The following is a 24,941-nucleotide window of genomic DNA, read 5'->3' on the forward strand; positions in this document are numbered from 1 at the left end:
GCAGCTGCTGGATGTTAATACTCGTTAAAGAGTGTTTCCCCCATTGGTGGAAATAACTGTCATAATACGGCATGATGACAGACCATGGAGGAACGTGATCTATAGGTTCTTGGTGGACTTTGAGTTGTATATTCCAGTTTTCTGCTAGTTCCATTAACCTAATACCTGCAGGCCTAGTTGCTTGTGGTTTGTTTCTATAAAAGGTTGTGAGTGGCAGATCATTAAATATTGACCAATTAGGATGGGTCGACTGGCTTTGGATCTTGGTTTGCATCTTTCTTCTGATGTTTAGAGGAGCTTCGTAGGCTTCTACATAGTGACTTTGCACTGGAGATGTTCTGAACGCACCTAGAGCTATTCTTAGAGCTGAACATTGAATAGGGTTGAGACGAGATAAGGCACTTTCCCTAGCAGAATCGAAGACAGGTGCACCATAGTCCAGACGAGATCTAATTATGGATCTATATAAGTGAAGCAAGGTGTAACAGTCTGCTCCCCAGGTTGTTGCTGATAAGGCTCTGAGTATGTTCATTTTTTTTTGGCAAGCTGTCCGGAGATGTTCAATGTGTTTTTGATAGTTTAACTTACTGTCAAAAATTAAGCCAAGCAGACAAATACTATTTGCTATTGGAATAAGATGGTTGTCTAATTGGAGTTCAGGATCAGGATGCATTTTACGTATGGTACAGAAATGAATGGCAGTAGATTTCTGACTGGATAGTCTGTAACCGTTTTGTGTCATCCAAATCTGGATCTGATTTATTGATATCTGCAATTGTCTCTCAATGTAGTTCATGTTTTGAGAGTGGCAGGAGATTGTGAGATCATCGGCATAAAGATATGAGTCCACTGTTTTCGGAATAAGTTCAGTTAAGTGATTAATTCTAATTGCAAATAGAGTGGCGCTGAGAACTGACCCTTGAGGGATTCTTTCTTCCTGAACAAAGTTTTTAGAGAGAGTTCCCCGGTAACGAACTTGAAAGGATCTTTGTTCTAAGAAATTTTGGATGAAATATGGCAAACTTCCTCTCAGGCCAAGAGAATGTAGATCCTTTAAAATGCCAAAACGCAATGTGGTGTCAAAAGCTTTCTCAATATCCAAACAGACCATAACGAGATGTTCCTTTTTGATGAATGCATTTCTGATGTTTGCTTCGGCTTTAATCATAAGGTCCAATGATGATCGATTTTTTTCTGAATCCAAATTGATTGTTATTGATTAAATTTTGGGACTCAGGATACCAAGTCAGACGGCGGTGAATCATTTTTTCGAGGGTTTTGCTCAGACAGCTGGTAAGTGAAATTGGTCTGTAGTTTTGAGGAACAGAATAGTTTTAACCAGGTTTTGGGATAGCCAGAACGTAGGAATGACACCAGGAGCTTGGGTATGAATGTTCAGTGAATATTCAATTGAAGAAGAACAGCAGTGATGAGTGTGACACTGGATCTAAATTTTTGAGCATTATATAAAATATCCCATCAGGGCCAATGGCACTGTTCCTTGTGTTGGTAAAAGCATGCTGCAGTTCAACCATGGTAAATGGTTGATTATATGTTAGTGCACATCTGTCAGTGAAATTCAGTTTGGATTTTTCAGTTACACCTTTAATTTTTTTAAATGATTGGTCATAAGCAGTTGAGGAGGACAACTAAGAAAATATAGATCCTAGTGCATTTGAGATTTCTGCAGGAGTAGAGAGTTCCTGTCCATTCCAGTTAATTAGTGGAGTAAATGTTGGAGGAATTTTGCCATTTAACAATTTTATCTTATTCCAGATCAGTCTGATGTCTATTTTTATTAACTGAGGAAGCGAATTTAATCCCAGATTCTTTTTTTGCTTTCTGTCTGATATAACGGGCTCTTGCTCTAAGTCGCTTATAATTAATAAGATTGGAAGTGGTTGGATGTTTGTGGAATTGATTCCAAGCTTTGTTTTTCTCTTTTTTTGCATTGTTGCACTCTTCGTTCCACCAATAATTTAATTTTCGCCTTTTCCTAATTTAGTATTGTGGAATTGCAGCAGTTGCAGCTGTTAGAATTTGGTTTGTTATATGTTCAGTAACACGGTCGATAGAAGAGCACTGTATGATATGGTTGTCAAACGAGACAAGCGTTCTATATTTTATCCAGTCAGCCTTTGGAAATTTCCAATTTACTGGATTGTCTGTTGGTAATGAACAGGAAGTCTGAACTTTGCATATTATTGGGAAATGATCGGTGTTGTGAGGGTCGTTAAGAGTTACCCAATGGATACAGCACTGGAGAGCAAATGGAAAGGTCTGTTGTTGTTGTTGTTGTTATTTGGTTTTTAGGAGCATTAGCAACTAAGGCCATATTGCTCCGGGATATGCGGTGGTCATTCCCTGAATGACCTTTCCGCATCCTCCGTATTTGGTGGTGACGGGCTCGAACCCCGGTCTAATCAAGAAGCGTGTGCTACACACTGCTGCTCCTTCCCACCTGGCTACGGAGGCGCCATGGAAAGGTCTATTGCGGAGGTTGATCCGGTAGGAAAATGAACATAGGTATGAGAGCCAGTATTCAACAATATTAAATCCTGTCTATCTATCAACATTTCAACAAGTTTTCCATGCCTGTCTAAGCTGGAAGAACCCCATAATGGGTGGTGAGCATTAAAGTCACCTAGTAGACAGAAGGGAACTGGTAGTTGCAACACAAGATCTTTGATTTCCTGAATAGAATATAGACGATTAGGTGGAAGATAAATTGAGACCAATGTAACAGCGATTCCAATTTCTATGCATGTGGCAACAGCTTATAAAGAGGTTTGCAATGGAATGCATCTGGAAGGAACTCTTGAGTCCAAGAAGATGGCTACTCCTCCATGAGCACCATTAGTGTCAGATCTATCTTGTCTGTAGATAGTGTAATTTTTGACTGTAGTGGAAACTTGGGGCGTCAAGTTGGTTTCCTGTATGCACATGGTAACAGGATTGAAGCAGTGAATTAGTTCATTGATATCATCGATGTTGCTGCGAAAACCTCCACAATTCCAATGAATGATGTGTTCCATTATTTGGTTTTGTTCGTGGAAGATGTATCTGACTGCTTTTTATAAGTTGATTGTTTATGACAGTCTGGTTTTGGTTTTTCTTTTCGGGGAAAAGTGGGATGTCCTGATTCATTGCTATCTTCCATATCATCTTCTGCGTGTATTTCAAGCAGTTCTTCTTGACCGATAATAACATCTGTATCCATGCTTGTCAGGCATGATACTTTCGTCTCACCAGAATACAATCTTTGCAAATTTTCTGCTGCCTGACGATGCGGAGGTCTCTGGGTTGACTGTAGTGGCATGTGAGTGACTGTGAGTGGCGTTTTATTGCTTTGGTCTATTGAATTTGGTTTAGATGGATGCTGGACCAAGAGTACTGATTGTGCCCAGTCTGATATTGATATTTTTGGAGAGATGGATACTTCAGTCTGACATGCCACTGATTCGTGTCTGAGAATGGTAGAAGCATAAGTGCGTTTTGGCATACTTAATTTTATCTGTTTTTTCGCTTCTTGGTAAGAGACTTTATTTTCAATTTTATATTTTTGTATTTTTTTTCCTATCTTCCATAGTTCACAGTCTTTGGAGTAAGCTGGATGTTTGCCACTACAATTAGCACACTGTGGTGTTGGAGCTTTGCATTCTGCTTGTGTGTGATTTTTGCAGCTGCAGTTTGGACATATAGCATCTCCACAGCATGCTGTCTGAGAATGGCCGAACTTTTGACATTTATAACATTTGAGCGGATTTGGGATGTATGGCCTAATGCGGCAATTCAAGTAACCTGCTTTGACAGAACCCGGTAGATTTGGAGTACTGAAAGTCAAGATTATGTTTCGCGTGGGAGTTAAGTTGCCGTCTTTTCTGAGACGTTTTGCATGAGACACATTTTGATCTTTTAGCTCCTGGACAATTTCTTCCTCAGAAACGTTTAATAGATCCCATTCAGAGGAATTGGAAGAATTCAGTGTGTTGTGTGGGGTAACCTGAATCGGTATTCCGCTTAAAGAAGTAAGTTGTAATAGTAACTCAGAATGTCTTGAGTAAGATGTCTCTACTAATAGATCTCCTGATTGGAGACATTTAACCATTTTTGGTGAACCTGCAGCATTTTCTAGGCATCTCTGGATGAAAGGTGAGAGCTTGCTCACAGGTTGGGATGACAAAGAGTGTATTATGAGGAAAGCTGGAGATTCCTGCTTCCTAGTGTCTTTTTTAAGTCTCTTTGAAAGAGAAGTCATGGTCGGTGTCATTGTCATGTTCATGTTGAGAGCACTTTGGCTCTAAACGTGGAAATTCACTTGTTTCCATCTTTGCTCCTTTTAGCCCTGAGTGTTGGTTTCCCCCAGGTTACCGGCCCCGCCATGTGGAGGCAGGAGCAGTGCCACCAGTGACCAAGAGGTTGTTTAAGTTAGTGGATTTGGATAGTGTTATATAAATATGTTAAAGAATAAGAAAAGAAAGGTGGATTGCCTTTCTGGGTTCTTACTTTTGACTTTTAAAGCGCAGAACCACCTCAAGTAAATAAAATAACAGCCACACTGGAAAATAAAGAAATTATATCACTTTGAGGATCACTCTATAATCACAAGAAGAAAATCGCTTGTCACTATCGCTTGGCACTCGGGGCCATAGAGTGAGTAGAGGCAAAATGCATTACTCTCACATAGCCAGAAGTTCTGCATAGCTAAAGGTGTACTAAAGAGTGAGCATCACATACAATCAGTGTGTTTATCTTTTTTTCCTTAAAATATCTCAGTTTATGTTTGTTTTTGACATTTGTTTCACTCAAAAAGTAGTCACTGAAAGTGGCTGTGGAACTGAGCTAAAGAGCTCATTTGTCTCATTTGTGTAAATGGGAAGAGTAGAAGAAAGAAGATAATAACCATTGCAGAAACACAAGGAAATTAACACTTTCTCCGCCAGCTTTTTTAACAACTTTTTTGATCTGGAAATAAAAACCACAGGATTGAGTCAATCTGGACTGGAAAGGGCAGAGACATTTTTGGACTTTTTTCTCACTAAGACTGACTTAATCAGCCTCTGGTAAAGGCTGCTTGAGAGATGGGCTGAGAAATGGCAATTGAAGTTTAATATTGACAAATGCAGGGTACAGCATATGGGTAGCAGTAATCCCAGATTAATGTATCCACTGTGTGGTGCTACACTCAGGACAGTAAAATACAAAAAAGACCGGGGGGGGGGGGGTAATTGTGCAGTAAGATATAAAGTTTTCTGAGCAGTGCAGACAGGCTACCTCAACAGCTCATGGGGATTTGTCTATGATATACAGAAACTTTGCTAGCAGGGATAAGGAAGTGATTATCCCATTGTACAAGGCAATGGTTAGGCCATATCTTAAGTGATGCATACAGGTCTGGAGGTATCATTTTAGGAATGATGTAAAGCTGTTGGAAGAGGTGCAGAGAAGAGCAATGAAGGGAACAAAAGGGTGGTCTTACGAAGAAAGGCTTCAGTTCTGCAAACTGTATTGTCCGGAGAACTAGGCACCTGCGGGGTGATCTGATTTTATTTAAGGCTTTAAATGGATTGAGCAAGATCAATGCTGATGTCATTTTTCCTCTTGCTCAGACTATACACACAAGGGGACAAAAATTCAAACTGAGAAAGGATGGTTACAGGATAGATGTGTGGAGGTTTGCCTACAGCCAGCAGGTGGTTGATTGTTGGAATAAACTTCCATCTGTTGTTGTGGAAATGGGAAGTTTGAATAAATTCAAGCATGAACTAGGCAAATTATTGGAGGGGAAGGACAGGTGTTTTTTTTTTTTTTTTTGACTGATGCTTTTTTGCCACTTATGCCATTACTGCTACTACTATCAATAATAATAATAATTGGAGTGAAATCCCCAATCAGGGAGAAATAATATAAGAGCAAAAAAAAAAAATAAATAATAAATAATAATAAGTGTACAGCACCTAAATTCCTTATTCTATGCTAAAATTGACAAAACTGATATTTGAATAAATTCATAAATAAAAAACTTATTTCGCCAAAGAATAAAATATATTCAAAAATTGCACTAATTTTCCAGCTCACACTTAGTATATTCTAAATAACATCCATGCAAAAATGCAACAATGGGAGACACAGAGATTTTATATATACAGAAAGATAGGATTAATTTTTAATTTTCTTCCCAGTTACAGTATTTAATTTTCAGCTTTTTCACAAATAACTGTATTTTCTACATTATGCCATTCACACAACACAAAATTATATAAATAAACAAATGACAAAATGAAAGATATCTTACTTCAATAATTCTATCACCTCTGTTTAAAGAACCATTACGGCCAGCAGGACTATCAGGAACTACATTTTTAATAAATACACCAGAAACCTTTTGTCCTGGAACAGAATTAAGCATATCAACATGGCCCCAAACAATGCTGATACCCAGTCCTTGACCTGATTCTCTCCATAACTCTACCACTCTTTCTAGACCCCACTGACATCCTGGTGCTGAAATTACTGGGCTACTTGGATCAGTGCTTGGTGGTGTAGGAGACACTGTTATACTACCACTATCACTCTTCACTTTCAACAGATTAATATCCTGGGGTTTCGTGGCTAATACTTGCTCATTTTTAATTTCAGAGGGATTAGGTTTCTCTGCAATAAAGTATATTCAAATATGAAGAAATCTTAACAACTTTACATAGTTTATTTTAAAACTGATGTATACTACTAAACTAACATGGATCTTATATCAACAGCACATAATTAATTACATATTACATTACATATTTTGTTTAGGGCAATAGCCTCAGGTACAAATAAGTTAACTAATGTATAATTCAGCCTAGAATACACAGCAATAGGAGCTTTATTTTACAGAAATTTATAGTAAACCCCTGCTATTCGCGGTCGCTGATTTAATATAAAATGAAACCTTAAAAATTGTGAATTTTAAATCGCCTTGAACATTTTCCACCATAAAAAAACATGGATGGGGCTAAAATCATCTTTCCCGGTCAAAATAGCACTCAGTGGGTGGGGGAAGAGGGGTGTGACAAAATCGTGAGCATCAATGTTTCTCGCTAATTCTTGTTCAGTATGTGCTTGTCATGGAAGGTTTCGTCATTTGCTTTTAATTTATATGCTTATAAATTGAATAAATTCATCAATTTATAAATTGATATGCTTACAAAAGTGAAAAATCTACCGTTTTGCAGTGTGTTAGTGTAAACAGACTTTTTTGAGAGTGTTAACGGAAGAAAGTGACTTTATTGTGGACAAGTTCTTTTCTAACCCCTACAAAAATATGGCTATGAATAACAAGGGAATTGTGAAAAGATCAAAGAAGGTGATGACATTAGCAAATAAAATTCAGTTATTAGACAAAATTTCTAATGGTGAAAATGTCTCGTCAGTCGCAAAACATTATAAAATCAATAAGTCAATGGTACGTTCAATCAAGAAATCGGAAGAAAAAATCCGCTGTAGTGTTCGTGAAAACGTGCTAATTGCTTCAAAAATTCGCTCTGTAACTCATGATGTTAAATCAGAAGACTGAACTCAAAATAAAATTCCCTTAAGTTCACTCATCATTCATGAAAAGGTAAAACACCTTTATCAACACTTTAGCGAAACTGGTGATAGCACTGGCGGAATAAGTTTTTTAGCTATAGCAAAGGTGCTGGATTGAAAGATTTATTTGAAATTTCTAATAAATATTACATTTAATATTAAATTGTTTCGTATTTTCATTTCGATGCCTTATGCTTGCATTTCACTATGTACTGTCTATGTACATAGTCATATATGAAAGTACATATAGACAAAAAAAGTACATATAGACATAGACAAAATTTTAGACTAGTTTTTCTTATATATACAGTATTTCATACTTTGGAACGGAACCCCTTTATTACTATGGGAGCCATAACTCAGTATTCGTGGCATTTCTCGGAAATGTAACCCCTGCGAATAGAGGAGGTTTACTGTACTTCATTATTTAAAAAAAAAAAAAAACAATATAAATAGAGTTTTCTTAAAATAGTAATTTCACAACTGTAAGTGATAAAACTGCAGAAAATATTATATGATTGCTTGTTATACTTGATTTAGTATACCTTAAAAATGGGGGGGGAATGGATATGAGAAACTGGAAAAGATACATGCCTGATTATGATTTGGTTTAGAGAGTGGTGGAAAAGTTATGCTGTCTCTGTGCACAGTTAAATATACTGAGTTGGATTAGAAGTCAGTACTCATAAAACCCTAAATATAATTATATGTTAAAATAAGTGAAGAAAGATTAGTACATAAGAAAGTACATTTCTTCAACCTCTTCAACAAGGTTTTTTTTTTTTTTTTTTTTATGAAAACCCCAAACACGAGAGGTTATTAGAACCTACAGTACTTAGTACCGCGCTTAGGTTCAGAAGACGAAAGATATTTGTTGAGATTAGATGAACTTCTGTAGACTGTAATTTTCAGGAAATACGTATGAAGGAAGGTTGTTCCAGAAAACAGCAGTTGAATGAATAAGCGAAGAAGATGAAAAGTTGGTTCTATTGGCTTGAAGTTAGACAGTAAATGGATGTTGGCGGCACGTGTTCGGACTCTTTTGAAAGAGAGAGAGCGGGAATTATAGAAGCCAATTCCAAAGAACAGTGCCCATGGAAGTATCTGTAGAAAAGGCATGCAGCAGAAACAGTATCTATGAGACAGAGAGTGGAGAGAGACTGTTAGAGAGGAGTCATTAATTAACCTAACTGCTCTCTTTTGAATGGAATCTAGAAGCCTGAGACAGGTTTTGGAGCACCGCCCCAAATGTGGAAAAAATATTCCATGGTAGGGCGGATTTCCAATTTGTACGGAGTTTCTTCCAAACAGCTGTTTGGAAGAAAAGTAATGCCGAGAGCGAAAGAGAAAGCCAAGTTTTTTAGATGCAGAGGAAGCAATATTTGTAATGTGCTCGTGCCAAAAGAGATTAGAAGTCAGGGTAATCCCCAAAAGAGATATATCATTTTGCCTAGAAATCAGAGTGTCACCAACAATAAGCATAGGAGCAGAAGAATCCTTTTTGCGAGATATAAGACAAGACTGAGTTCTAGAAGGACTGAAATCAACTAAGTTGACTTTGCCCCACTGAAGAATTACCTGGAGATCGGCATTTAAGGAATTGGTAGCGGATATTCGAGAAGTTGAAGCTGATTCAGCAGGGCAAAGTTTTTCAAAATGGAAATTGGAATGCAATGTGCTATCATCGGCAAAACTATGGATAGGATTTCCAGTCAAGCGAAGAAGGTCATTAATATACAAGAGGAAAAGAGTGGGGGAAAGAACTGAACATTAGGGGACACCAGCATTTGTGAAGAAGTTAGAAGACAGAGTGCCATCTACTATTACCCTAAGTGAGCCATTAGAGAGAAAACTGGATAACCAATTACAAAAAACAGTTGGAAAACCATAAGATGGAAGCTTGTTTAGAAGAGCTTTATGCCAAACACGATCGAAAGCCTTTGAGATGTCAAGAGCAACGGCTTGAATTTCACCAAACTTTTCCATTGAATTTGTCCATAGATGGGTAACATAAGCCATAATATCACCAGAGGATCCACACTGATGGAATCCATACTGGTGATCGTTGATCAGACGGAAGATTTCTAGGTAGTTTAAGAGTTGGCTGTTAATTGATTTCTCCATTACTTTAGAAAGAGTAGAAGTAATTGCAATGGGACGATAATTCGATGGGAGGAACTTGTCACCTGTTTTAGGAACTGGCTGGATATGAGCAAATTTCCAAGCAGAAGGAAAAACACCTTTGGAAAAAGAAAGTGAAAAAAGGCGGCAAAGAATGGGAGTAAGTTCAGGAGCACAGGTTTTGAGACCAAGTGGAGAAACATCATCAGGACCTGGAGCTTTCTTACCATTGAGATTCGCCAAAATCCTTCTGACATCCTTTTGACAGAAGACCACAAGAAGCATTGAATGGAGTGTGTTGAGAAAGATGGGAGGTGTTTTACCAAGATCATTAATACATAAGTTGGAAAAAAATATGGGATGCTAGCAGATCAGCTTTATCCTTGGCTGAAGTGACAACAGAACCATCTGATTTTGACAGAGGTGGGAACAGAGATGGGCAAAAGTTGCAGCCAATAGCTTTGGCAAGAGACCAGAATGCTTGGCTACCATTAGGGCAAGAAGCAAGTTTTCTACTCTTAGCCTGTTCAAAATCTAGTTTCGACTGATTAACGACTATATTACAATTGTTGCGAGCTTTGGTGTAGGCAGAAAATGAAACTGAAGAATTGGAAACAAGCCAATTACGATATGCAACATTCTTCTCTTGAACAGCCTTAGCACATTTATTGGAAATCCAAGGTTTAGATAAAGGATAAGATTTTAAAGAGGAGTGTGGGATAAAGGATTCCATTCCTACAAGAATAATTTCACTGACACGATCTGAGAAAACAATGACATCAGAAGTTTTGAAACAGTAGTCTGACCAAGGAAAAGAAGAAAAGAAGTCGGGCAGGTCATCCCATTTTGCATTCTTGTAATGCCAAACAATATGAGGTTGGGAATAGCCATGAGATAAAGGTTCCATTGGAGAAGAGACAATCACCAAGTAGTGATCTGAGGTACATAAAAAACCACTCACTTCGACCGTGTACTTAGAAGGGTTGTTTGTGAGAAAAAGATCAAGTGTGTTGGATGTATAGTTAGGATTGTCCGTATCCTTGTAGGTAAATGTATAATCTGTGCAAGGTCATTAGAAATTGCTAAAGCCTCAGCATCTCGTCCAGCTGGGTCGGTGTGACTAGAAAATGGAAGCCAGCTGGAGTTGTGAACATTAAAATCACCAAGGAAAATTATCTCACTATTAGGAAAGTTGGACTGGAGAAAGTCAAGTTGCAACGAGAGGAAGTCAAAGAGCTCTAAGTGATTGTGATTAGTGGAGTTGGGAGAGCGGTAGAGACAACAGATGAATTTGACACAATGAGGTAGAGAGATTTAAACCAGAGAAGATCGAAGAGAGGAGATTCCAAATTGCTAAGTCTCTGACAGGGAATATCGGAATGGACATATGCACAAGTACCACCTTCGAGGTGAAAGGAATCATACAGTGAAGAATTTGGGCAACTGAGATGAGCAGTAGTTGAATCAACCGATAACTGAGATTCTGTCAGAAAAAGTACATGGGGTTTGACAGACTGCAAGTGGAAATGGACATCGTTGAGATTAGAACTGAGACCACATATATTTGTGAAATGAACTAGGAAGTGCTTGGGAGGTTTAGATCTTTTTGCAGACAGGCTTACTCTATTAGTTTGACAATTCATGGTGTATTCAATAGTAAGAAAAAGTGGGGGGGGGGGACATGCTGTATGAAGTAATGAAATTTTTGGATATGGCGTACACATGGTAAGAATACACCCATATCCTTGACATAACGTGGCCTCGAAAATGCCCCCCACATACACACTACTCGGACTCCCTCCAGTCACTACCTGGCAGAGTAGCAAGATTATCACTAGCTGATCTGGAAGCCTCCTAGAGAGTTACCAATAGGTTCGGTCCGGTGTACTAACTAGTGGTCAGCCTGTCGCCATTCTATGGACTGCTTTTTACTTTCAGGGTCAAAATGGTGTATCCAACTTTTTCATCCTGAGTGATTAGACAAGACAAAAAGTCTTCCTCATTTTTTTGGTACAGGACTAACAACTCTTGTGATTTCTGTTATCGATCAGCCTTCTGGAAACCAGTCAAATAATCGGGGAATCCATCTTGCACTCAATTTCCGTAAATGGAGTTGGTCATGAAGGACTGCTTTAACAGAGCCCACACTAATCTTCACCTCCTGGGACAATTCACGCACAGATATCTGGCAATCGTCCATGATTAATGACTCCACTTTTCTGATCGTGCTGTCATCAGTGGCTGAATGGAGACAACCTGGAATTGGCTCAGATTCTACCAGGGTCCGACCACACATAAACTGTCTATGCCAGTGCTTCACAATGCCATAGGATGGGGCTTTATCCTTATATACAGCAGTCATCTCCTCATGGATTTCTTTAGGAGATTTCCCCTTCAAGAACAGATACCAGATTACAGCTCTGGCTTCAACTTTGTCCATGATGCTACTTCATCACACATTAAGCTCTGAAAGAGAAAAACAAATTAAGATACAGGGCTGAAATTTTACATCTTTAGTACAGAGATATGTATGATGCTACACACAAAATATCATGACTCAGCGATACGTGGAAGTAGGTGAGGGCGATTCTTTATTGAACCACCCTCGTATATAAAAGAACGTAAACTTTTTAACATAACTGGTGTATAGTGTTATTTCTGCATTAGAATATATAAGTTTAGGTAGTATTTTTAACTGGATATATCGTGTACTTTTGCTGCAATTCTTGGTCAAATTGTCTCAATGGCTTCCCTGGTCATATGCATTTCTATCATCTTGGATGTTTCTGTCACTTCTTGATGTTCTTTTTCCCTCCTGCACCTTTCCTTATTAATGTTATGAACAGTTCCATTTTCTTCAAACTTTATCACAGAGGTGGGTTACTGCTAGATGCAATGGCAGCTTTGTAGAATACACGCTAAACTTCTTTAATGTTTCCACAGAATGATATTTCACAAATCCACTGCCTTTCTATTTTACTTGATTATTTGCCATACTAAATGGGTTCCTAGTTAATCTGCAACACAACGAAAACTTATAAAATCCTAATTGTTTATTTTCACATCTACAAAATATGGCTATTTTAAGTGTTTATACATACATTTGACTCAATATCTGTATATATATATATATTCATCTGAAGTTAAAATCAAAGATATTATAAAATATGGAACATGTGAGGAATCTGAAAATGTTGCAAAGTTCAGTAATGGGACTTGAAAAACATATTAGAAACCCTTTTTTATTATTTAAAATTTTAAATTGTGTTATCAAGGATCCAACTACTTAATATTAATTAATATTAATTACCTAATTCTGATACTGGAGACTTCTTCAAAGGTAATAACGGTTTTTCTGTGCACTGAGCCTGGAAAAATGCTTTCTTTTCTTCAAAAGAGAGTGGAATATCCTCTTCTACTCCAGTGTTGTGATTTGTTAATGATTCCATGTTTCCAGTGGTAGCATCAAATTCTTTACTGAAAGGACTTTCTCTGCTATCTAAGAGTACATCTTCCATTGAAGTATCTAGTGTTTCCTCTTGGGGAGCAGATAAGTCAAATGATAATGAAGATGGAGTTGCAACATTTGACATATCTTCACTAAGAAAACTGAACGGTGATATCTGTCCATCATTTACTTCTTGACGTGTTTCATCATTCTCTTCAGGAACTTTAGGATGAAAATAGGGAGATCTGTAAGTAGAGTATTTAAAAAAAAAAATTGTTCATTACAGAAATTTTTTTTACACTTTTTTAATCAATAGGATATCTTTATAAATTTATGCACTAATAATAATAGAAAAAAAAAAAGTTTAAAATGGAAAAGCCAAAATGTTTTTTCAATAATGGCAATGCTCTTTCATGTGTAAAATTCTCACAATGAACTGTCTCACTGTTACCTGTTACACTACTTCTAAATACTCCCAATAAAGTATCAAACAAAAATGGCAAATAATATTTCTCAGTAGACAGTTCTTCCCACTCCTGTCAAAAAGATCACTTAGTTTGTAAGCCTGGTATTCTACGCTAGCAACTTTTGTACATTCATATCCATAAATCAGTCTCAAACAACACTATGAGGCATTATCCTATTGAGGAGAACACTGGCCTATCCTAAAGAATACAAACAACACAACATAACACTTTCACTTTGAAACCAATGATACTTTACACCGATCTGCTTTACCATGAACAGTTTCTTGACATTTACATGGCAGATTTAGCATTAGTAGAGGCATATGATACAAGAAAGCAAGCTTATGCAGCATCGGCCAAAAAAAAAAAAAAAAAACCACTCCCATTTCACCCCTCCATTCATTCCAAATACCTGTCCAGCTCAGCCTTAAATTTATTTAGGCTATCAACTTCCACAAAAATAGATGGAAGTCTGTTCCACCAATCAACTATTCGCTGAAGCTTATATAGCATCAGCCAAACACACACACACACACACTCTCTCTCTCTCTCTCTCTCTCTCTCTCAATGTTTGTCTAGTTCTGCCTTGAATCTGTTTAAGCTATCAACTTCTACAAAGACAGATGGAAGTTTGTTCTAACAATCAATCACCCGCTGGCTAAAAGCAAACTTATGCACATCTATCCTACAACAGTCTTTCCTCAATTTGAATTTATGCCCTCTCAGGTGATTATTCTGAGCAAGAGGAAGAATCCCATCAGCATTGAGCATGTTCAAATCATTCTGAAGGAGTGCACTGATCATTAAGGACTCTACCAATCTTTATGGAGTCTGCAAATTCTGACATCATGCTTTCTATCCCTTTGTCAAAGTCATTTATGAAAATCAGAAACAACCATGGTCCAAGAGCCAATCTTTGGGAGACCCCTACTCCTGATGTTACACCAATCTGAAGAATATTTTTTTAATCACAACCCTCTGCCTTCTGCCATGCAGCCACTCAGAAATCCATCTTAGAATCTTAACAGTAATACAAACATGTTCCAGCTTATACAGTAAATTCCTTTTTCCCCTTAACAAAAATGTGTTGTGTTGTGTGTATCTTTCAGAATGCCATTAGCAAGGGCACATGATGCAAGAAAGCAAGCTTATATAGCATCAGGCCAAACACACACTTCTGATTTCACCCATCCACTCAATCCAAATGTTTGTCTAGTTCTGCCTTGAATCTGTTTAAGATATTAAATTCTACGACAGATGGAAGTTTGTTCAAACAATCAACCACCCACTGGCTAAAGGCAAATTTACACACATCTATCCTACAACTGTCATGAGCATTGAGCATGCCCAAACCATTCAAGGCTTTAAACACCTCAATCAGATAACCTTGCAGGTGTCTAGTCTCCAGACACTGTAATTTGCAAAACATAAGCCTTTCTTCGTAAGAGCAATCCTTTGTTCCATTCAATAATCTTGTTGCCCTTCTCTGTACTCATTCCAGCAGCTCTACATCCTTCTTGAAATAAGGCCTCCAGAACTGTATACAGTACTCAAGGTGTGGCTCGATCATTGCCTTATACAGGGGGATAATCATCTTCTGATAACTGCTAGAAAAATTCTCGTATATCATTGACAAGACACCATGAGCTACTCTTGCAGACTGTCTGCACTGCTCAGAAAACTTCATATCTGCCTGCACAATTGCCACCAGGTCCTTTTCACTCTCTACCACTGACAGTGTAATACCACACATTATTCTGGGGTTACTGCTTCCCATATGCAGAACTTTACATTTGTCAATGTTAAACTTCAGTTGCCACCTTTCAGCCCATCTGCTCAACTTTTCTAGATCCTGTTGCAGGAGCAGCATACTGTCATTAACAATCCTGCCGAACTTCGTATTGCCTGCAAACTTGGACATTAAGCCTGATATACCATCATCAATATCATTAATAAATACAAAAAACAACAATGGAGCCAACACTGAACCCTGGGGGACTCCACTAATTAACATTAATCCACGAAGAGCAGTGTCTATTGATTACCATTCTCTGTCTTCTCCCTCTCAACCATCCCTTTATCCATAGTTGCAATTTGCCTCCAATGCTACACTCTAATTTGTGGAACATATGATATCAAAATTATTCATTGCATCCAGTTCCTTTGTGACTACATCATAGTATCCTAATCAAATCGGTCAGACAAGACTTTCCCTTAAAAAACCCAAGCTGTCTTGGGGCTATAACTGAAGTCGTCTAGATGATCCTGCAATGCTTCATTAACCACTGCCTCCAATAATTTCCCTGGAACAAAAGTTAAACTAACAGGTCTGTAATTACCTGTGTCTCCCTTTGCTACTCCTTTGTGAATTGGGGTCACATTTGCACATTTCTAGTCCATGGGTAGCTCCCCTGAGTCCAAGAAAGCTCTCATAATTATGGCTAAGGGTTTGCTTACTTCCTTTGCTGCCTCCTTTAATATAACTGGATAGATTCCATCCACCCCAAGTGCCTTTCTTATGTTTATCTTCAACAAGATGAAGATTATTACAAGACTATCTAGCTTACTGCCAGAGTTGAATATACCTATGGCATTCCCCTCCCCGAATAACTCCTCATATGTGAATGTAGATGCAAAATATTCATTTAGTTTGTAAGCTACATGAGCAGGATCATCAACATTTGAACATTCGATATCAAGTGGACCAATCTGATTCATCCCCTTCCTTCTAGAGTTTACATAAGTAAAGAACTCTGTGTTTACCTGCCTAACCTCTTTGGTGACAGACTAGCTTATATCTATCATAAGCTTCTTTGTCATCTGTTAATTTATATGTATCCCATGCATTATTTTTCTCTGCCACATGTCCAATTAGTTCATCAGACATCCATTTTCGCCTAAATCTTGAACAATATTTCTTGGTTGGTAGGAAAACCTAGTAGCTTCCAAGATTATTTCTTTGAATACTTCCCATTGAATTTGCTGTTGGTAACATCATCAGTTTTTCTCACTTATAGAATTTAAATACTGTCTCAGACCACCGTAGTCTCGTTTACGAAAGCAAAAACCCTTCCCTTTACCCCTGATGGTAGTTACCTCTTTGAGTAAATCCCAGCACACTGATCACTGCCACCTAGTAGTTCCTTTATCTGCAGATTCTTAATGCATGAAGAATCACTACTGATAATCAGATCAAGAGTATTACTCCCTCTAGTTGCCTCTTGAACATGTTGCTGTAGAAAACAATCATCCAGTAAATCCATAAAAGCCTTGCTAGTGTGTGAGTGACCAACCCACAAATTTAAGTAAATCTCTGGGAAATTAAAATCCCCCTTATAAGACAGATACTGATTTACTGGCTCACTCTATTTCTCTGCACAACTGCTCATTATACTAATCAGGCCTATAACACCCACCAATTCTCATTTTTCCTTTCCCAGTGCTTATGTCACACCAAACAGACTCAACATTGCATTGTCCACCAACATCAATTGGAGGCACTTCCTTAGATTTTGTGTTTCTTGACTAACAGCATAACCCCTCCCACCTTCCTGTCGTGTCTATCCTTTCTGTACACATTGTACTCCCCAAATTCCAATTCTGCACTGCTTATGTCTGTGTGACACCACGTCTCTGATTTCCCAACAATATCTGCCTTTGATGTCTTGACTAGCACTTCCAGCTCATCAAATTTATTAACTATACTCCTAGCATTGGTGTACAAGCAAGTATACATGCACCTGTTTCTACTCTTAGTTACCCCAACACAGCCCATGTATTTACTTGTTCCACTATGACTCCCAGCAGTCCTGGAAATCCCCATTGCCTTGCTTCCCAGGCTGCTGCTCAATTGCATTTCAATAGAAGCAGTGCAAGAATCACTTTCACCTCTGCCAGCGGCTACTATTAATCTATTAGTCCGTGTATACCCCCAAGCTAGCAGTTTTCCGACCCACCTAACTCTGCCTCGATACCATCAGCAAATATTCTTGCACCCTTTCTGTTTAAGTGTATCCCATCCCTGTAGAAGCAGTCTCTCCTGTTAACAAGCACAGACCAGGCTGAGAAAAATTCTACCCCTTGAGCCTTTCACGGTCTCTCCAGGGCCGAATTGATCGACAAGGCTGTGATCATATACTCCCTCCTATCATGTCTGGGCAGATTTGCAGCCACTTTCAAATTCAACCCTAACTCACGGCTTTTTTCCAGCACTGACCTGTACTTGTTAAGTAATTCTGCTGGTCTCCTACTCTTAATATCATTAGTGCCAACGTTTGCAACAATATCACCCTTTGTGCCCTTAAAATATGATATCTGCCCTACAACATCATCAACCTTTGCCCCAGGCAGATATACCCTGGTTCTGTTCCACCTACACTTTTTGCACAATATGTTCTCCATTTCCCTGAGAATAGAGTCACCAACAACAACTAGTTCCTTTGGGACCGGTGCATTCTGCCTTGGAAGTTGCGGCTGTGTCGCGTGATGTTCAGGTGCAAGCTCTGGCACTGATGTGCGCTTGATGGGCCCTCAATTTAAATCCTTTGAGGGCATCCACCCTGTCCTTCAAGCTCTCATATAGGCCCATAACAATGCTGAGTTAGCGCTTGATTTCCTAACACTCCTTAAATCACGCACACACAAAGACCTTCCCCGTGGCAATATCATGTCCCGTTCCTGATAGCTCCATAAACATCAAACAAGTGGTGCATCTCAAAAGGCTGTGATTCAGAGGACAATCGCCCCCCCCCCTCAGTTCTCCTCTGAGCCACAGCACTCCCATTAGTTTGAGCCTTTTGCTTTGCTGCTCTGGTCCGAGTCATGATTTCTATTCAATTTCAAATAAAATTCCAATACAAAATCCATATCTATCTAAATGTCCCTGGATGGGGACATTTAGATAGATATGGATTTTGTGGTAAGATTTCAGAAATCTACCCTTCAGTGGTAAGATTTTCCTTACCACTGAAGTCAAACTATCTGGTCTGTAGTTACAAACTTCACTCTTAGAACTGCCTTCATGTATTGGCAATATGTTATCACTACTCCCACCTACATGAATCTCTACAGAATCCAAAGATGCCCTCATAATTAACCTCAATGTTTCAATACACTCACTGTAATCTTTCCACAAAATTACTGGATATATGCCATCAACTAGGGGAGACTTAATTGCCTTTATGCTTGAAAATATTTCTAATAAACAATCATCTGTAATTTCAAAATCACTAATTTCATATGGCTCAGCCTCACTCACACAGCCTGTTCTCAGCATGAAGGGTCTTTTGTCAGTAAAGACAAATGCAAAGTACTTATTCAAATCATTTGCACCATCAGCAAGGTTATCTAAGACTTTCCCACATCCAGTGCACAAGGGTCCAATCTGATTCGCTTTCTTCTTCTTTGTTGTATTCACACACATGAAAAATTTCTTGTTCCCATTCTTTGCTCTCGTAGCAAGTGCTTTCTCCTATGCAGCCTTGGCCTCTGTAACCTTATTTGTGGTACTATTACAGATGAAATTGTACCTGTTGTTTTGGTACTTTTCATCACCCTGTAATTATTCCATGCTATCTTTTTCTGCTCTATCTGACCATCCAGCTTCACATTCATTAGTTTTGGCATCCTCTTCCTTCTCCTATGATATATTTTCTTAATGGTATGTATGTGTTCGTGGCATCTGTAATTTTTTCTTTAATGGTATTCCCTAATCCAAATGGAATGGCTCTCACTATGCAATTCACCCAATTTATAAATTTCCATATAGCACCTTATCATCTGTACTATCAAAGCAACCCCCTCCTTCTAAAATTAAAACCCCTTTCTTTACCTTTAATTACTGCAACATCTTCCTTCATCTTCCAACTGACAATTACATCATCACTATCTGAAAACTATTTCTGTACTTTAAGCCCTGTGATGTCATCTAATTCGTGAGTAATGACGAGGTCAAGAATACTCTCATCCCTAGTACTTTCTCTAACATGCTGGTAAAAATAATAATCTAGTTTATTTAAAAAAAAAAAATTTTCCCCCATGGTAAGTTTCCCTACCACTTACTCCAATCAGTCTTGGGCAAATTGAAGTCACTCATAATAAGACATTTGTGCTTGCCTGCTGAATCCATCTCCATGTAAAGACTCTCGTTACGCTATTCAAACCCTTCTGGTCTGTATATTACTCCAACTCTCATTATACCTTTGCTTCCTGCTAACTAACACCACACAGATTCTATACTGGTAGACAGAACTTCAAACTCAGCAAAAGCGCTTTTTGTGCTCAGGCTACTTTTGATAAGAAGCATGACCCTGCCACCCCTACTATCTTTTTTATCTTTCCTAAATACATTATACATACTGTAGTGTAACTTGTCATCCCCAATTTGCTGGTGGCACCACGTTTCTATTAGCACTATTATGTCAGCATTAGTTTTCCTAACCAGGAGTTCATTTCGACGGTACAGCTCTAAAACGGTGTTCACAGGCCGGCCGCTAGTTAGTACACCGGACCGAACCTATTAGTAACTCTCTAGGAGGCTTCCGGATCAGCTAGTGTATAATTTTGCTACGTCTACTCTGCCAGATAGTGACTGGAGGGAGTCCGAATAGTGTGCATGCGGGGAGCATTGTTGAGGCCACGTTATGTCAAGGATCTGGGTATATTCTGATCACATGTACGCCATTTCCAAAAATTTCATTACTTCATGCAGCATGTCCCACCCACTTTTTCTTACTATTGAATACACCACGAATTGTCAAACTAATAGAGCAAGCTTATCTGCAAAAAGATCTAAACTCCCAAGCACTTGCTAATTCATTTCACAAATATACGTGGTCTCAATTCTAATCTCAACGATGTCCATTTCCACTTGCAGTCTGCCAACCTGCACGTACTTTTTCTGACAGAATCTCACTTATCGGTTGATTCAACTACTGCTCATCTCAGATGCCCAAATTATTCGCTGTGTGATTCCTTTTGCCTCAAAGGTGGTACTTGTGCATATATCCGTTCTGATATTCCCTGTCAGAGACTTGGCAATTTGGAATCTCCTCTCTTTGATCTTCTCTGGCTTAAAATCTCTCTACCTCATTGTGTCAAATTCATCTATTTTCTCTACCGTTCTCCCAACTCCACTAATCACTTGGACCTCTTCCTCTCTTTGCAACTTGACTTTCTCCAGTCCAACTTTCCTAACAATGAGGTAATTCTCCTTGGTGATTTTAATGTTCACAACTCCAGCTGGCTTCCGTTTTCTAGTCACATTGACCCAGCTGGTCGAGATGCTGAGCCTTTTGCAATTACTAATGACCTTGCACAGATTGTTCATCTACCTACAAGAATACCGGACAATCCTAATCATACAGCCAATGTGCTTGATCTTTTTCACACAAACAACCCTTCTAAGTACACGGTCGAAGTGAGAGGTCCTTTAGGCACTTCAGATCACAACTTGGTGATTGTCTCTTCTTCAATGGAACCTTTATCCCATGGCTATTCTCAACCTCGTGTTGTTTGGCATTACAAGAATGCAAAATGGGATGACCTGCGAGACTTCTTTTCTTTGGTCGGATTACTGTTTCAAAACTTCTGATGTCAACATTTGCTCAGATCGTGTCAGTGAAATTATTCTTGCAGGAATGGAATCCTTTATCCCACACTCCACTTTAAAATCTCATCCTTTATCAAAACATTGGTTTTCCAATAAATGTGCAAGGCTGTTCAGGAGAAGAATATTGCATATCATAATTGGCTTGTTTCTAATTCTTCAGTTTCATTTTCTGCCTACACCAAAGCTCGCAGCAATTGTAAAACAGTTATTAATCAGTCCAAACTAGAGTTTGAACAGGCTAAAAGTAGAAAACTTGCTTCTTGCCCTAATGGTAGCCAAGCATTCTGTTCTCTTGCCAAGGCTATTGGCCGCAACTTTTGCCCATCTCTGCTCCCACCTCTGTCCAAACCAGATGGTTCTTTTGTCACTTCAGGCAAGGATAAAGCTGACCTGCTAGCATCCCATTTTTCTTCCACCTCATGTATTAATGATCTTGGTAAAACACCTCCCACCATTCCCAACACACTCCATTCAATGCCTCCTGTGGTTTTCCGTCAAAAGGATGTCGGAAGGATTTTGACAAATCTTTCTCCACTTGTTCTCAAAACCTGTGCTCCTGAACTTACTCCTATTCTTTGTCACCTTTTTCCACTTTCTTATTCCAAAGGTGTTTTTCCTTCTACTTGGAAATTTTCTCATATCCAGCCAGTTCCCAAAAAGGGTGACAAATCCCTCCCATCCAATTATCGTCCCATTGCAATTACTTCTACTCTTTCTAATGTAATGGAGAAATCAATTAACTTCCAACTCTTAAACTACCTAGAAACCTTCTGTCTGATCAACGATCGCCAGTATGGATTCTGTCAGTGTCGATCCACTGGTGATATTCTGGCTTATGTTACCGATTTATGGACTAATTCAATGGAATGGTTCGGTGAAACACAAGTAGTTGCTCTTGACATCTCAAAGGCTTTCGATCATGTTTGGCATAAAGGTCTTCTAAACAAGCTTCCATCTTATGGTTTGCCAACTGTTTTTAGTAATTGGTTATCCTGTTTTCTCTCTGTTCGCTCACTGAGGGTGATGGTAGATGGCTCTCTCTCTTCTAACTTCTCCACTAATGCTGGTGTCCCCCAAGGTTCAGTTCTTTCCCCCCACTCTTTTCCTCTTGTATATTAATGACCTTCTTCCATTGACAGGAAATCCTATCCACAGGTTTGCCGATGATAGCACATTCCACTTTCCATTTTGAGAAACCTTGTCCTGCTCAATCAGCTTCAACTTCTCGAAAATCTGCTACCACTTCTTAAATGCCGATCTTCAGGTAATTCTCCAGTGGGGCAAAGACAACTTAGTTGATTTCAACCCTTCTAAAACTCAGTCTTGTCTTATATCTCACAAAAAGGATTCTTCTGCTCCTGTGCTTATCTTTGGTGACACTCCGATTTCTAGGCAAAATAATATATCTCTTTTGGGGATTACCCCGACCTCTAATCTCTCTTGGCATAAGCACATTACAAATATTGCTTCTTCTGCATCTAAAAAACTTGGTTTTGTCTTTCGCTCTCGATGTTACTTTTCTTCCATACAGCTTCTCACTCTGTATAAATTGCAAATCCGTCCTGCCATGGAATATTGTTCCTACATCTGTGGCTGTACCCCCAAAACCTCTCTCAGGCTTCTTGATTCCATTCGGAAGAAGGCAGTTAGGTTAATTAATGATTCATCTCTAACAGAGTCTCTCCACTCGCTTTCTCATAGACGTGCTGTTTCTGCTGCACATCTTCTACAGATCCATGGGCACTGTTCTTCTGAATTGGCTTCTATAATTCCCGTTCTCTCTTTCAAAACAGTCCGAACACGTGCCGCCACCAGCCAACATCCATGTACTGTCCAACTTCAAACTCACAGAACCAACTTTTCATCTTCCTCGTTTATCCATTCAACTGCCGTTTTCTGGAACAACCTTCCTTCATACTTATTTCCTGAAAATTACAGTCTACAGAAGTTCAAGTCCAATGTCAACAAACATCTTCTTTGGTCCTCTCAACCTCCAACCCAAGCACGGTACCAAGTACTATAGGTTGTAATACCTCTCGTGTTTGGGGTTTACATAAAAAAAAAAAAAAAAAAAAAAAAAAAAGAAATATTCAGCCATTTTATTGACAATGCTCCTGACATTGACACAGTTAACACTAAGTATTTCTCTACAGTTTACTACTGACACATCCCTTGAAGTTATTTATGCTTTTTCCCTAGATTTATCTTCCCATTCATTTGAAATGTTGCTGCCCTCAGAACATCATGCCAACATCCACATTTGCAGCAACAAACAAGAATTCTTGAGATGAGTGAAAGCATTACTTTGACCCATATCATCAGATAAACATGGTTCAATATTACCCCCCCCCCCCAACAAGCAGTTCCCTGAGCCTCAATGACACTGACAAATTAAGGTACCAGAGATGTTAAAGCTAAAAACCACTAGAGATGTTAAATTTAAGCTACCGAATAAAGGTTATGAAGTTCTTGCCAAAATATTGATAACAAAGGCTATCTGAATATTAAGCTGTAGCTTTCCAAACATGCGTCTAAATACAAAAATAAACTAACCTCCATGACTATAGGAATTCAAACAGAATACTAACAACAGTTTAGTATATTAAATTAAAAAAACCTCAATTATTTCAAAAACTAACCTGCTATGAATAGCTTCAGAAATACAGCCCCACAGTGTAGCCTCAATCCCAGAGTTCACAACTAGTATTAGACTTATAAATTGGACAAGGTTAGTTACTGGAATTAGTGACTTTTTAACCATAGTACTGGTTCAGGATACAAACTGCGACTCTTACAGAAGTGGATAATGGTGGATTTCTGCTCTGAGAGGCGATAACCATTACGTGTCATTCAATATGTTATTTTGTTTTTATAGCACATAACTTAGTTTTAAACCCATAATCCCTGTAAGTTATTAAAATCCTATAACCACTATGTGGTAAAACTCTCCACCAGCTAAGCGGATTACTATGAGGTGAGTGCTGAAAATTAAGCTAAGCTATATATACGATCTAGTTATTACATTACAGCACATAAGGACTCCTTAAAAAATCAAGAGTCATGTTATCTTATTTATTGTAGTCATCTTTCTATGGTGTGCATATTCTGAAAGTGACTAGAGATTGTGAGATTAGCATTAGTTGAGGCATATGATACTAAGCCTCAACTAATGCTAATGCAGCATCAACCAAAAAAAAAAAAAAAACAACAAAAAAAAAACATTCCCATTTCACCCATCTGGTCACTCCAAATGTTTGTCTAGTTCCACTATCAACTAGACAAACTAGCTGATAGCTTAGGTTCTTACTCTGTGCAAGCAGAAGACTCTCACAAGCATTGAGCCTGCTCAAACCATTCAAGGCCTTATACACCTCAATCAAATCACCTTGCAGGTGCCTAGTCTCCAGATGCTGCAACTTGCAAATCTTAAGCCTTTCTTCATAAGTGCATCCCTTTGTTCCTCTCACCAATCTTGTTGCCCTTCTCTGTACTCATTCTAGCAACTCTACATCCTACCTAAAATTAGGCCTCCAGAACTCACGTGTATACAGTACTCAAGGTGTGGCCTGATAATTGACATACAAAAGGAAAATCACCTCCTTGTTCCTGCTAGCAAAATTCCTATATATCATTGACAAGACTATGACCTGCTCTGGCAGCCCATCTGCACTGCTCAGAGAACTTCATATCTGACTGCACAATTACCCCCCAGGTATTTTTCATT

The 24,941-nt window shown here is 38.6% G+C and overlaps 1 protein-coding gene across 3 annotated transcripts in view; it reads right to left on the minus strand.

The window, feature by feature from the left end:
* The window catches only part of LOC150086503 (multiple PDZ domain protein-like), a 431,516-nt gene that overhangs the window by 175,583 nt on the left and 230,992 nt on the right, over positions 1-24,941 (minus strand). For all 3 annotated transcript variants that reach the window (XR_016546894.1, XM_090372609.1, XM_090372607.1), the window contains exons 18-19: positions 13,004-13,386; positions 6,296-6,654 (exon numbers count right to left, since the gene is read on the minus strand). Coding sequence is in view for 2 of the 3 variants with exons in the window: in XM_090372609.1 (XP_090228735.1) it covers positions 6,296-6,654; positions 13,004-13,386 (742 nt within the window). In the remaining variant the exon portion in view is untranslated. The remainder of the gene's footprint in view (positions 1-6,295; positions 6,655-13,003; positions 13,387-24,941) is intronic.

The sequence above is a fragment of the Mastigoproctus giganteus genome, chromosome 4 (genome assembly GCF_048544385.1).
Source record: "Mastigoproctus giganteus isolate SK-2022 chromosome 4, ASM4854438v1, whole genome shotgun sequence".
NCBI classification, from domain to species: Eukaryota; Metazoa; Arthropoda; class Arachnida; order Uropygi; family Thelyphonidae; genus Mastigoproctus; species Mastigoproctus giganteus.